The sequence below is a fragment of the Miscanthus floridulus genome, chromosome 7 (assembly GCF_019320115.1).
Source record: "Miscanthus floridulus cultivar M001 chromosome 7, ASM1932011v1, whole genome shotgun sequence".
NCBI lineage: Eukaryota > Viridiplantae > Streptophyta > Magnoliopsida > Poales > Poaceae > Miscanthus > Miscanthus floridulus.
This window is the reverse complement of record NC_089586.1, coordinates 36,580,547-36,596,012: the sequence shown is the minus strand read 5'-3', so window position 1 is coordinate 36,596,012 and position 15,466 is coordinate 36,580,547. Positions and strand designations below refer to the sequence as shown.

The 15,466-nt window shown below is 46.7% G+C and overlaps 1 protein-coding gene across 1 annotated transcript; it reads right to left on the bottom strand.

The window, feature by feature from the left end:
- Positions 1-581: 581 nt before the first annotated feature.
- Positions 582-11,953, bottom strand: LOC136466887 (histone deacetylase 2-like). Its single transcript, XM_066465400.1, has 7 exons — positions 11,815-11,953; positions 11,678-11,724; positions 10,668-10,712; positions 10,522-10,572; positions 1,219-1,305; positions 974-1,061; positions 582-864 (listed from the first exon to the last, which is right to left on the bottom strand). Exons 2-7 carry the CDS (start codon positions 11,702-11,704, stop codon positions 761-763), a joined length of 402 nt encoding a protein of 133 aa, XP_066321497.1. The 5' UTR covers positions 11,705-11,724; positions 11,815-11,953; the 3' UTR covers positions 582-760.
- Between the last annotated feature and the right edge of the window lie 3,513 nt (positions 11,954-15,466).

Here is a 15,466-nt window from a genome sequence, read left to right as displayed (position 1 = left end):
AAGAGGTGTTAGGCTTTTGATCAACCAGTTGACGATTCCTGTGGTGTTGGAGGCTTTGCCAAAAGAATAGAGTTATAGTATATACTGTAAAGTAAGATTATGTCTTTTGTAACGAATATTTTTGCGCTATGTAATAAAGGCATTGTCTTTGATATTACCCCTTGTAACTATATGTGTTAATTAAATTCCTGGACACACATATGATATATATCTGGTTTTGTCCTTAAAATCTGGTGCGACACAACAACAGTTCAATAGGAACAAATGTGTACCTTTCTTTCCCGGGTCAAAGTGCCAAAGAGGTCAGGGCAAGGCTACACGACAAAGACCAGACTCAGAGGCAGCTCTCACTCTCAGCTACAATTCATGGGGACATTTCTCCAGAAATAAGTTCAAGGAAGAGGGATTCACTGGACATAAGCAGCAGACTGCATGTATGAACATAGAAGATTGACAGCACCTCAAATGATAATGTCAAGCACCATGAGATTTCACATGTAAGTGAACAAATGTCATTGGGTCCATCTTCCGAATAAATAGTGTTGCTGACAAATAAGCAGCATGAAACATAAGCGGTTGATAATTGTTCCCTCGGGAGTCAATGGGTGAAAGCATTCACATGCATATGATTTCCCTTTCTCATGTTGATACATGTGCAAGTACACAATTAACATCAAAATTTCTTTACACAAGCTGCATCCATTATTCAATTTCTATACAGTGTGTACCAATATCTATCAAGTTTTGCTTCGAGACACCATTATTCAATTTCTATACAGTGTGTACCAATATCTATCAAGTTTTTGTTCAAGAGGTTGATAATTGAATCTGCTATGACCCGAGCACTTGACTTCATATAACCTCCTGAGGAGATAGAGATTCAAAGAGGACAGACACATCGTCAGTAGGTCTCAGTGAATATAGCTAAGAGTCAAGGCAGGTGAAGTTAAAGAATGAAGAGCACAATCCCCACCTGATGTCAGCATGAGGAGAGGAATACTCTGATCCTTTGCAAACCTGAAAACCTTTTCGTCTCTAATAATCACACCCTCTGGGCTAACCTGGAAATGATAGAAATTTTATATGAGCAGAATAGGACCATTCATGCATCTGTAAGCAGCTTTGGAAGAACTACAACCTATACGCCACTGCAGATATGTACATTTACATGTTACATGAATGCTGCGAGAAAATGTGAAGTTTGCATGAAAAGCATACCTTTAGGCTGCCTAAAGGATCGCCATCTAGGATATCAGTTCCAGCATTGTACAGAATCAACTGGGGCTGAAATCTACTTTCAGCTACCTGCAAACAACTAGGATCAGTTAATGACAGTTTAAGTGGGCTTGCCAGTTCAAAGCAGAGTAACAGAACAGTCTATTTAAGCTTGCCAACGATGTATATAGGAAATTTGTGTTCATGGTTTATTTTTCAAACAGGTGGAGCCATTTTGAACAGGCCTAAAAATTTATTTAGTTGGTAGCAACATGCAGGGAATTTGTTGGGTGAAAAAAAAGTTGCACAAGAACTCCGCCTATGTTGTCTCAACATAACAGGTCTCAAGCCCTGTTAAAGGAGGAGGGTTGTGATAGGCGCGGCGAGCCAACGTTAAATCTAGCCATTCTAATGGAGATGAAATCCGAAAGAAAATCGTTGCGGCGTAACCCTCTTAGCGACGCGCCATATCGGAACCCGGGTATGGTGTTAAATGAGCAAGGGCCGGGTCGTCACCCCCGTGACGCGCCGTGTCGCGATCTGGGCACGGTGTCAAGTGATCAAGGATCGGGTCGTCGCATCCTTAGTGGCGTGCTACATCGGCGCCCGGGTGTAGTGAAAAATGAGCAAGGGTCTTCACATCTAATTCGACGGGTGCGAAGGGTAAGGACGCTAGTCGAACCAACTAGGATCCGTTTAGGCAGTTAGAATGTAGGGTCGCTTACAGGTAAGTTAAGAGAATTAGTTGATACCGCGACTAGGAGGCGTGTAAATATATTATGCGTTCAAGAGACTAAATGGAAGGGTCAAAAGGTGAAGGAGATGGACAATACAGGTTTCAAGCTTTGATACACAGGGACAGTTGCGAATAGAAATGGAATAGGAGTTTTGATTGATAAGAGCCTCAAGAATAGTGTGGTGAGAGTGAGAAGGCAAGGAGATAGGATTATCTTAGTCAAGCTTGTCATTGATGATATGGTCTTGAACGTAATTAGTGCGTATGCCCCCCAAGTAGGCCTCGACGAGAGTGCTAAGAGACAATTCTGGGAAGACTTAGATGGCCTGATTAGAGCTGTACCCAGTAGTGAGAAGCTTTTTATAGGAGGAGATCTTAATGGGCATGCAGGTACTATAAGCGCAGGTTTCGAGGCAGTTCATGGAGGTTTTGGGTATGGTAGTAGGAATCAGGAGGGGGAGGAAGTTCTGGACTTCGCGGTAGCTTTTGACCTGATGATAGCCAACACTTTCTTTAGAAAGAGAGAATCTCATCTAGTGACCTTTAGTAGCGGACAACACTCTAGCCAGATTGACTTTGTCCTCACAAGAAGAAAGGACAAACGAGCATGCTTGGGTTGCAAGGTGATACCAGGGAAGTGTGTTGTTTCTCAACATAGGCTTTTGGTGGCAGACTTTCGTTTTCAGGTGCGTGCCCGTAGGGATAAACAAGCTAAGATTGAAAGAACAAAGTGGTGGAAACTAAAAGGGGAGACGTCAGAGGTATTCAGGGAAAGGGTTATCAAAGAGGGCTCTTGGAAGGAAGAAGAGAACATAAACAACATGTGGGAGAAGATGGCGACCAACATTCGGAAGGTAGCCTCAGAGGTGTGTGGAGTAACCAAAGGAAGTGGAGGCGAGGCTAAAGATACTTGGTGATGGAACGAGGAAGTTCAAAGGGCTATTAAGGAGAAGAAATAGTGCTATAGATGCTTGTACCATGATAGGAGTGTGGACAACATAGAGAAGTATAAGGTGACAAAGAAGACTGCAAAGCGAGCTATAAGTGTGGCAAAGGGTAGAGCGTACAAGGATCTTTAGCAACGTTTGAGTACGAAGGAATGAGAGAAGGACATTTATAGGATGGCTAGGGTTCCTGCGAGAAAGACAAGGGACTTCAACCAAGTTAAGTGCATTAAGGATGAAAGGGAGTATCTTTTGGTGAAGGAGGATGAGATCCGACATCGATGGCAAGAGTATTTTGACAAATTGTTCAATGGTGAGAATACGGACACAACATTTCAGTTGGATGACACTAATAGGCGCTTTGTGCGGAGAATCCAAGAATCCGAGGTCAGAGAGGCGTTGAAAAGGATGAAAGGAGGTAAGGCGATGGGACCGGATGGTATCCCAATCGAGGTGTGAAGATGCCTCAGGGACATAGCTATAGTATGGCTAACCAAGATGTTCAACCATATTTTTCGATTGAACAAGATGCCTGATGAGTGGAGAAGAAGTATATTGGTACTGATCTACAAGAATAAATGGAATATTCAAAGTTGTACTAATTACCGGGGAATTAAGTTGATGAGTCATACTATGAAGCTATGGGAGAGAGTTCTCGAACATCGCTTGAGAGTAATAACGCGGGTCTCTGTGAACCAATTTGGTTTCATGCCCGGAAGGTCAACCATGGAAGCCATTTTCTTAATAAAACAAGTTATGGAGCGGTATAGGGAGAAGAAGAAGGACCTACACATGGTTTTTATTGACTTGGAGAAGGCTTATGATAAAATACCAAGGAGTGTTATGTGGTGGGCTTTGGACAAACATAAAGTCCCAACGAAGTACGTCGGGCTCATTAAGGACATGTACAACAATGTCGTGACTAGAGTTCGAACAAGTGAGGGAGACATGGATGACTTCCCAATTAGGATAGGACTACATCAAGGATCAGCTTTGAGCTCTTATTTGTTTACCTTAGTGATGGATGAGGTCACAAGAGACATACAAGGGGACATCCCTTGGTGTATGCTTTTCGCGGACGATGTAGTGCTAGTTGATGAAAACCGAACAGGAGTAAATCAGAAACTGGAGTTATGGCGGGAGACTTTGGAGTCCAAAGGTTTTAGACTCAGTAGAACTAAAACTGAGTATATGAGATGTGACTTCGGCACTACTATTCGGAAGGAGGAAGATATTAGTTTGGAAGGTCAAGTAGTGCCTAGGAAGGATACCTTTTGATATTTAGGATCAATGCTACAGAGAGACGGGGATATTGATGAAGATGTTAGCCATAGAATCAAAGCAGGGTGGATGAAGTGGCGGCAAGCATCTGGTGTCCTATGTGATAAAAGGGTACCACAGAAGCTAAAAGGCAAGTTTTATAGGACGGCGATTAGACCTGCTATGTTGTATGGTGCAGAATGTTGGCCTACGAAAAGACGACATGTTCAACAGATAAGTGTCGCGAAAATGCGTATGTTGCGTTGGATTTGCGGTCATACAAGAAGGGATCGAGTTCGGAACGATGATATACGTGATAGATTAGGGGTAGCACCAATTGAAGAAAAGCTTGTCCAACACCGGTTGAGATGGTTTGAACATGTCCAACGGAGACCTCCAGAGGCACCGGTGCGTAGTGGAATCCTAAGCCAGGATAGTAACGTGAAGAGAGGCAGAGGAAGACCGAAGTTGACTTGGGTAGAGGCAATAAAAGGAGACTTGAAAGGATGGAATATACCCAAAGACTTAGCCTTAAATAGGAGTCCTTGGAAGATAACTATTCACGTGCTTGAACGTTGATTGCTTCTGCTGGGTTTCAACTATAGCCTACCCCAACTTGTTTGGGATTTAAAGGCTTTGTTGTTGTTGAAAAAAGTTGCACAAGAGTGTATCATTTATTTAATTGGTAGTACCTAAGTGTATCATTTATTTTCCTGTTTCTTTCTACATGCTCTTGTTTCCGTAGACAATGGAACCAAATAAACAAATAAATGCAAATCACGAATAGGCATGCTTAAGATCTTACTGGTGTGAACTAAACTACACACTTGACACTTTTGTTGCCTAAGAAAAAGGCCCCTGGATGTATATTCCCTCTACCATATCATAAGTTCATAACAGTATTGCCACTCAACCTCAAATATTAGCATGGTGTTTTACGTGAATATCCCAATCAATCAATGGTTTGCACTTCTCTTCATCACGAGATTGTCTGCCAGAAATGAGGGAGGTAGAGTAGAACCCTGAACTCAATCTCCCAGCCCTTTTATCCACTATATTTCTTTCCGTAAAGGAACAGAAGGAGAAAGCTGTTCTGAACCATAATATTTTAGATCTCAGCGCTTAGGGAGAGGAAGTAAATTGATATTAATTGCCAAAAAATAAAAGTGAGAAAATAAAGATTGTTTTATTGCCAAGTTCTTTCTCTCAAAAATAAATCCAGACCCTATATAGTCCATTCCTGACACAACTTCAAGGATGTCTGCCCGTGACAAAAACTACTATAGATGACAAAGTTTGCATCTGGAAACTATCTTGAGAAGTAGATGAACTCATGAACAACCCTTGAGTGAGGTACCAAAAGAAAAGGTACAGGAACCCACCCATAAATAATCAACAAAGTGCAACTGTCCCATTCAAAAAGAAAAGTGCAACTGCAGTTACTTGCTATAGGATGAAGAGTCAGATGAATTAGTATGCCATCACATCCTTAGCCGTGAAACATGATGAAGGGTGGAGGCCATGGCGTGGTTTCGAGGTGCCCATGTCAGCGATGGCGAAAGGTGGCTAGGATGAGGATGCAAGCGCAGTGCTTTGAGGGCTTGGCTTCTGCGTGTCGGTTGGGCGACAGTATGGCAGAGCTGTGCTCAATGGGTGTCTGCGAAGTTGGCATGAGTGGCCGATGCGGGAGGAGGTGGACAGCAGAAGTGCTTTGCCGAGGTGGCTTGCGCAGTGACTGTAACACCCTAAAATTTGCTTCTTTTGAAAATAGGTTTTAAATGATTTATTTGTGAATTTTTGTGCTCATGAAATATAGGAAAATAAAATTTTTCATTAAATTAAAATTCATCATAAAGTTTAGCAACATGTTTGTGCATACATGCCCTTGCATCTGATGTATTTGGTTGAGTGGTTTTGATTGAAGATTTAGAATGGTTTGAATTGCTTTTGCAAATGAAATTAAAAAGGGCTTTGGAGTAGAAGAAAAGAAAATTTGAAAATAAAGAAAATTTTAATTTTGTAAAATTTATTTTTGGGAGCATACCAAAATTTCTTTTATTTGAATTAAAAAGGTGTATTCGAATTTAATTTGGTTTACATTTGAAGTTGGTTTTGAATTGAAAACAAGATAGGAAAAAGATTTGGAAAAGGAAAAAAACAAAGCTCTCCCTCCCACTCTCCTTCTGCTGAGCAGCCCAGCTTGCCCCTCCTTCTCTTCCTCGTAGGCCCAAAGAAGCCGGAGGCCTGCTCTCTCCCTCTCTCAGTTTTTTTTCTCCCGCCGGCCCAAGCTGCTTGGTCTCCTCTCTTTCCCTTCCCTGCTTCCGGCCTGTAGGCCTGCTCCCGCGCCCATGGCCGTTTCTCCGTGCTGGGCCGTTCCGTTCCTCTGCGTGGCCCATCCTTTCCAGCAGCCGGCCCAGCAACACCGCTCTTTTCCTTCTCTCCCGCGCAGTCGCCGACAGGCGGGTCCCGACTGTCAGCCTCTTTTCCTTTCTTCCCCGTCGTGCCCAACTCGGACTCTACCGCCGCCGTCGAGAATCTGCGCTGCCCCCGTCCTCCGCCATTGCCTTGCGCGCCACGCCTTCGCCCGTCTTAAATAGCTGATGCCCGAGCCCTCCGCTTCCAACCCCAAGCTCATGCGTTGCAGCCACCTTCGCCAAGCCACCGCCTGTGCCCGAAGCCGCGCTGCCGCGAGCTCCACTCCGCCCAACCGCACCCGAGGCCACCACCGTGCCGTCACAACTTCCCCCGAACCATCCATCGAGCTCGCCTCGAGCTTCTCTTGCTACCTGTAGTCCTCCCGTGCCCTGTGGTGACCGGGAACGTCGAAGCCGACGCCACCGGCGAAGTCCAGTCATGGCGCTGCCATCCAGGTATTACGCCGGCGACTCCCATCTCTCTCTCCACTCTCGGCCGTCCATCTAGAAATCTATGGCCTTGATTACAAGATACCGGTTCGTAGGAATTTTTATTAAAGAGACCCTCGGTTTATTCAAAATAGAACCCGCGGTCCAAGGCGCAATCACAGATTACGTTTTCTTCTTTGGAAAACGTAGTTTCAGCGGATTAGATTCAAAATACATTTTCGCTTATTTACAGATTTGCCACTAATTTTGATTTAGCCATAACTTCTCCGTTTTAACTCTAATTTGATCTGTTCAACTTGCGTTAGGTTCTTAATTTTATAATCTACATGTTCATACTACTGTTAGATATGTTTTCAACTTTTAAAATTCGAGGTTAGAGTTAATCTATTATTTTTTTAAAGGAAATCTAATTTAATTCATAACTTCTACGTTTTAGCTCCGTTCTGACCCATTCAAGTTGCGTTAGATTCATATCGACGAGATCTACGCGTTAGTAACAGTGTTTACCATATCACTATTTCTGAAATTTCATGGTTTAGATCATATCTTGATTAATGATTATGCAACTGGATTTTATAAATAAAATATGATTTGTTTTACTTTAGTACTATAATTCAAACTTAAATTTGACTTAATTTATATTACCTATAAAATATCTTATATATGTTTTTATATAATTAAAACACATGAAACTAATAGTTTTATGAGTAGATCTTTCGGTAGATGTATCTTTTTTACCGTAGCTTTGATTAGTGTGCTTTTCGCGTCTGTGTGTTCGTAGCGAGACGTAGATTCGTTTTATAAACTTTTCATCTTGATTTTATGTTTGGTGTACTGTTCTGATTTAGTTCTATTGTTTGCTTCGTGTATGATTCTATAGATGCTTGTGTGGTGCTTTATGAATTACGTCCAGTCGGTGAGCTATACGTGGTGATCAAGAAGAAGAAGAACGTTGAAGACTAAAGCTTACCGAAGGATCGGTGTTTAAGGCAAATATAGCATGGGATCTTTCTTGTTTTCCTATACACCTTTAATCATTTAATCCATACTGTATGTGTCTACTTTGACTGCCACTAAGGATTTCCTAGTACTTTGTTACCCTGTACCTTGATACCTATGAGGTATTGCATTGGGTAGTATGATGCTAGTGCTCAACTAAGGCCATGATCTTGTAAATTGACTAATGATATATGCAATAAACATTAAAAGATGCTTTTTAGCAACATGGAATAAGGGGGCTCGAGCATTGGGCTATTTTATGGTGCTCTAGATTCCTCTCCCTAAGAACTTATCTGTAAGTGATTTATCCGGGACTTACAGTACAACTGTGAGGGCTATATGGCTCTGGCTTTAGCTCAGTATGAGAACCTTTTCTAACTTGTTAGTGGTTATCTTTATTGGCGTAAGAATGGCTTGCCGAATCGGGTATAGTGCGGCCTCTGTCCCCTTGAGTATAAACTGCGCGTCATTGTGCCATCGGGAAGGGGGGATCTATATCTATTTGCCGAGTGAATCTAATGGCCCTAACTTGTTAGACAAACCTTTGAAAGGCTTCATAGTGAACCCTGCCGACCTTCCTTGGAAGTGGGTCAAGACATTAGCTACCTCAGGCGAAAGGGTAAATCACGACTCACAGTGAAAGTGTACAACCTCTGCAGAGTGTAAAACTGGTATATCAGCTGTGCTCACGGTCATGAGCGGCGTTGGAACATTTACGGAATAGATGATCACTAATGGTTAATGATGAAGAACACGAATGATACGGATGATGAATATGCTCACTAATGATTATTGTTTATGCTATTCATTATTCATGTTTACCTGATCATGTGTTTATATGGGCTTGTGATAAACTTGTTGCTACTCCTTTGCTAAAATTGTGACAATTAAAAGCTAATCGCAGTTAAACCAGTGTCAGTCTTTTGAGCCTCATGAACCCCACGTTATATTTGTTGAGTACGACATGTACTTACGCTTGCTTTACTTTTCAAATATTTGGATAAAAATCCCGGATGGGTACCAGATTGCTGGTTTAGAGGAATTAAGCTTGTGATCAACCAGTCAGTTGTCCCTGTGGATTTGGAGTCTTACCCTGAAGATCGGAGTTGTCTTTCCGCTATCTATACTCTGAGGTTATATTCTTTATACTAATACGCTATGTAATAAGCATTGTCTTATGATATTACCTTTATTTGTAGCTATATGTGAGATTTAACTTCCTGGGTTCACATATAGTGCGTATCTGGTTTTGTTCTTAAAACCGGGTGGTACGGTGACGCTGCATAGTAGTTGATCGTTTCGGTGTAAGGTCTTCGGATGTTTGAAGTGCTGCTTGACATTCCTGCTATCTTCAATAAGGCGACCTAGTTGTGGAGAGCTATGATGCGCACTTTCAGATCTCGAAGGCCATGGCTGGATTGGAGGTGATCAGAGGCAGTTTTTCATGTCTTCGGCTTGGCGGCTTGCAGTGGACTGTGGCGGCTAGCCCGGTGCTGGTCTGGACATTGTCGATACATGGCGCAAGCGGAATCGACGATCTGACAACTACTTGGCTTGAAGCGGCCTGAGGCGGCCAACCCTACAAGGCAACGATTGGTTCGATGTCCAACAACAGCGCAAGCAAAGGGCAATGGTGTGTCGATATGACAACTTTGTCATCCGGGTGATGTTTTTGCAGCGTGGTAATCGGTAGGTGGGGTTGTGGTGCTTGTGGGGTGGCCGTGATCAGACAGTTTAGATGTAGTGTGGTGGTGCAGTGCGTATTGAGGTCCAATCCAACTGGCCACCATCTATAATCTATAATTGTCTAGTTGCTATCTTGTTTTTTTTTTGGTTGTTTTTGTGGTGGTTGCTTGACTTTTTTGAGGTCTTTGTTGCTCTGTTGTATCTGCCCAGTCTGGGTTATCACGTTTTTAATATAATCGTCAGCTCTTCTGCCTGTTTCGTTTCAAAAAAACATGACAATAGCTTAAATCTAGCAAAGTAACTGACTAACACCAAAAGAGCTCCTTCTGTAAATCTCCTTCTCCTGCTGTACATGGCTGTAAACCATCTTAACAGGAGGGAGAAATATACACGATCTAGATCTATAATTGTAACTTCTTTTCCTACCAACAGAATTGAATCCTCGTGGCAGGGAAAGCTCCATTAATTAAACAAAATTGTCTTGATTCTTCAAACTACAAAGAAACAGCAGATTTTGCAGTAAACTCGATCTATGACAGGATCACTTGCCAAAACTTTTGCCCTCAAAAAAACTTGCCAAAACTTCATGTTTCCTGACATCCTAAATGCTCTTAAAGCACTGTAGGTGCTGAAATAAAGGTCCATCTTGGTTTGATGTGCTTATTCTTAATTCTTCCAACACTTTTTAGTTAATGCTGTGCACTTGCATTCATATTTTGGCTCAAGGGAAATGACAGATTGTAGGTGAAATGAAATGTATATAATCACTGATACTGTAGGTGAAATGACAGAGATACTGCGGCAATGCACAAGTTACCTTGAGAGCCTTATCAAGGATGTCCAAATAATCTTCTGTTTTTGTCCCACTCTAAAAATGCAAACAGGTGTAGTTTAGTTACAAACTCCAACATGAAACAGATGCCAAAAAATATAATACATAACAGGATAGAGCGTGCAACTTACATCTAACTCAACATTTTGATCAATGTACTTCTTAGCCGCATGATCCTGAAACAAAATAATATCATTTTATACAAAAAAGAAACATATCGGGCACAAGTTTGCCATTAAATGATGTAAAGGAAAATCTATGAAGAAAATGCTTTCTTTGCCCTCTACGGTTCAACAGTGAATGTGCTGAACCTCCCGGGCTACAAAACCAAGTATACTGCACCCTTGAACTTTCAAATAGTTATGCAAACAACCCCCTTAAGAGGGTGAACCCCATCACAAAACCCAAAAAAAGAACACAAACAGATACACAGCTGTTCCTCCCACTCTCCCAATCCTCTTGCACCATGTGGTAGAGATACATCATATTAGTTTGATTACTGGCTCAAAGGCACTGCAAGTCTGTGTTAGTGAAACCATTTCCAAACATGAGGGCTAAGTTTAGGGTGTCCGAAGTCCAAACAACAGCTTACAATAGCCAATTTTGGTAGTTCTGTTTGTAAGCATATGCACTGTAATATTACAGGGAATTAATATAAGTCTTTTTCTGTTTATTGCAAATGAACACCTAAGCACCTAGCTTTAGACCAGTAGTAATGTAATGCAGAAGACTGTGGCTTGAAATGAAATATAAAGAGCTACCAAAGTTATAGTTGTCACACAGACAAAAGTATTACAATTTAGACAGCTGTAACTAGCTGTCCTGTACTCCTGTGTCGACCTCTTCTTATGTAGACTAAGTATTAATTGCCAGTGCAGCGATGGATGCAGAACCAGTTATGCCATATGTGCCATAATAAAGTAGATGATAATATTCCATATTTCTCAGAATGAAATATATGCTGTATCAGCAAGAACAAAAACAAGAATTCCATGGAATGGAAGGGAGGTAGCAATTAGCTGAATATCAACAGAAGTACTCATCTGTTTCTTTTATACTTTATGTAACCAGTTAATGAACAACCCTAAGGAAAAGGTGTTGGTTGGCAGATGTAGGAACCATTTCAGGGTTAAGTACTTACAAAAGGATATATTCCAGAGTTGTACATGTCCAGGATGTAAACTCTCCCTGCAAGTGAAGAATATATTTCAATAAGCCATGAAATAGTAGCAACTACAAAATATGTGCAAGAAAACAATAGAGCACACAGCCTCTCACCATCACTCCCCAAGTCTTTTTCATGGCCATTTCCTTGGTGAGCATCTAGATCAATGATGATTACTCTGCAAACGAGATGAGTGACTCATGGTGATATGCTGCTGCGGTCTCCCTCGTACCGATCTGAGGTTGTAGGAGTGAACAATCGGAGGGCGAGGCTTGAACGTCGACCGGCGGCGAGGTGGTGCCGTGGCTGCAGCGAGGGAGCGGCGGCTGTGGCTGTAGCCCTAGAACCTTCGCGCAGCTACAGTATTTGTAGAACTAATAGATTGTTTATGCTTAATCTCAATAATCCTGATTACAAAGTATTTGTAGAACTAAATATCCTTTTGCTAATTAACCCCTCAAGTCATCTGCTAATTATATAAAAATAAATCCCAAAATTAATAAATATGGCTTATTAGCCACTATTGGGCCGACGCCTGGAGTACTGCAGCCCGGTCATAACATCTCTCCCCGCCTCGGCAAACAGCTCGTCCTCGAGCTGGACATCGGGGTAGAGAGCCTTGAAGTCCTCCAGTGGCTCCCATGTCGCATCATCTTCCGGAAGACCTTGCCACTTGACTAGTAGGCGCCAAGCACCCCGTCGCAGCTGGGCACGCAGCACCTGCTCGGTCGCCGGCAACAGCCGCCCATCCTGGACCGAGGGCAGCACGGCCGGACCTGAAGGTGGAGAGCCGGTGTAGTTGTAGAGCTACAACAGTCCCACATGGAAGACGACATGCAGGCGCGCCTCCGCGGGAAGGTGGAGGCGGTAGGCCACAGGGCCAATGCGCTCGACGATCTGGAACGGCCCGGCGTAGCATGGACGCAGCTTGCCCTTCGATGGCGAGGCGAGAGCATGGGTGGGTCGGTGCAGCAGGCGGAGCAGCACCCATGCTCCCACGTCAAACTCCACCTCGCGATGGTGCTCGTCGTAGTACCGCTTGGCGTACTGCTGCGCTTGGAGAAGACGCTTGCGAACCTCCTTCAGGAACGCGTCCCGATCCCGCAGCATGGCGTCCACCACCTCTGGCTAGGCCGCCCCCTCCTGGTGCGGAACAAGGGAGGGTGGGGGCACCCGTACACCACCTCGAACGGCGTTGCCCGAAGCGCGGAGTGGTATGAGGTGTTGTAGCAGTACTCCGCCCAGGAGAGCCAGTCGACCCACGAGCGCGGCCGATCACCGGTCACACAGCGCAAGTACATCGCGATCACCTTGTTGACGACCTCCGACTGGCCGTCGGTCTGGGGGTGGAACGCCGTGCTAAGTCGCTGCTTCACACCTGCACACTTGAAGAGGTCACGCCACAGATTGCTGGTGAAGACCGGGTCGCGGTCGCTGACGATGGAGTTGGGGAAGCCGTGCAGGCACACAATCCCCTCGAAGAAGGCGCGGGCGACCGAGGCGGCGGTGTAGGGGTGGCTGAGGGCGATGAAATGGGCGTACTTCGAGAAGCGATCCACCACCGTCAAAATCACCGACTTGCCGTGCACCTTTGGAAGACCCTCGATGAAGTCCATGGAGATGTCAGCCCACACCTGGGACGGGATGTCCAGGGGCTTAAGCAGGCCGGCCGGCTGAGTGGTCGGCGTCTTGTTTCGCTGGCACACGTCGCAGGAGCGGACGAAGTCGTGCACCAGCTGGCGATCGCCGGGGACGTAGAAATCACCTCGGAGGCGCACAAGGGTTTTCTGGACCCCCTCATGCCCAGCCGAGTGTGCAAGGGCCACCACCTGGTGACGCAGGTCGTCGAGGGCCGGAACATAGATGCGCTTGCCATGGAGGAGGAAACCGTCCCCGGCTGCCCACGTCGCGTCCAGGGAGGCAGCCGCCAGCTGCTGCAGCAGGTCTTGCGCGATTGGGTCGGTCGCGGTGGCCCGGTGGATGTCGGCGTAGAGGTCGAAGGACGGCCCGGACAGGGCACACAGCGACGCAGCCTCCTCGTCGTGGCGGGACAGCACGTCGGCTGCCGAGTTGAGCCGCCTGGGACGATACTCGATGGTGAAGTCGAACCCGAACAGCTTGCTGATCCACTGGTGCTGGGGCACGGTGGAAAGCCGCTGATCCAGGAGGAACTTCAGGCTGTAGTGGTCGGTGCGGACGAGGAACCGGCGCCCCCACAAGTACGGGCACCAGTGGCGGACTGCTTGCACCAGCCCAATGAGCTCGCGCTCGTACGCCGCCAATTTGACATGGCGAGCGGCGAACGGTCGACTGAAGAAGGCCAGGGGTCCCACCCCCTGGTGCAGAACGGCGCCAAACCCGACGCCAGAGGCGTCGCAGTCGACCACAAACTGGCGCTCGAAGTCAGGCATCTGCAGGACCAGCGCCGACGAGAGCGCCCGCTTGAGGGCAGCGAAAGCCTCGTCCGCCTCAGCTGTCCAGACGAACGCCTCCTTCCGTAGGAGACGCGTGAGGGGCGCCGCAATGGAGCCGAAGTCACGGATGAATTTCCAGTAGTAGCCGGCGAGCCCCAGGAAGCCACGCACACCCCGCGGGGAGCGCGGCGTTGGCCAAGAAGCGCCCGCGGCCACCTTGTCGCTGTCCATAGCAACGCCATCGGCGGAGATGACGTGGCCGAGGTAGGCGACGGAGAGGGCCCCGAAGGAGCACTTCGACCTCTTTAAAAAGAGACCGTGTGCTCGCAAGGCGGTGAAGACGAGGCCCATGTGCTGGAGGTGCTCGGACCACGACGAGCTGTAAATGAGAATGTCGTCGAAGAAAATCAGCACAAACCTGCGTAGAAACGGGCGGAGCACATCGTTCATCAACGCCTGGAAAGTTGCCGGGGCATTGGAGAGCCTAAACGGCATCACCAGGAACTCGAAGTGGCCGTGGTGCGTGCGGAAGGCGGTCTTCTCGACGTCCGCCGGGCGCATCCGCACCTGGTGGTACCCGGAGCGGAGGTCGAGCTTGGTGAAGAACTTCGCTCCATGGAGCTCGTCGAGGAGCTCGTCAACCACCGGGATCGGGAACTTGTCCTTAGACGTGCGGTCGTTGAGCGCCCGGTAGTCGATGCAAAAGCGCCACGACCCGTCCGCCTTCTTGACCAGTAGCACCGGTGCAGAAAACGGAGAGGTAATGGGGCGGATGATGCCCTGCTCCAACATGGCAGCGCACTGCCGCTCGAGCTCGTCCTTCTGCAGCTGCGGGTACCGGTAAGGCCGCACAGCTACCGGAGCGGTCCCCGGCAACAGGTGGATGCGGTGGTCGTAGGGGCGGGCCGGAGGGAGACCGCGCGGCATGTCGAAGACGGCACTGTGCTGAAGTAGAAGCTCGTCCAGCAGCGGTTGTTGCGGGTCCGTGGCGACCGCGGCCAACGAACGCTGCTGGGAGGGCGCGCCTGGGGCGCCCACACACTGCCACGTGACGCGGCGGCCGTCCTGCTGGAAGGACACGGTGAGCCCCTCGAAGTCCCAGGTGAGGGGGCCCAACGTGCCGAGGAAGTCGACGCCCAGGATGAAGTCGAAACAGCCCAGAGCGAGCCTGACGCAGGTGATGGAGAAGGGCGCCCCACTAATGATGACGGGGACGTCGCAGGCGATCCCCTCGCACGGCACGCGCTCGCCGCTGGCGACCATGACACGGCACTGGTCGCCCCCCTGCGGAGCAAACCCAAGGCAGCGCATGGCCGCGCCCTGGAGGAAGGTGTGGGTGGAGCCGGTGTCC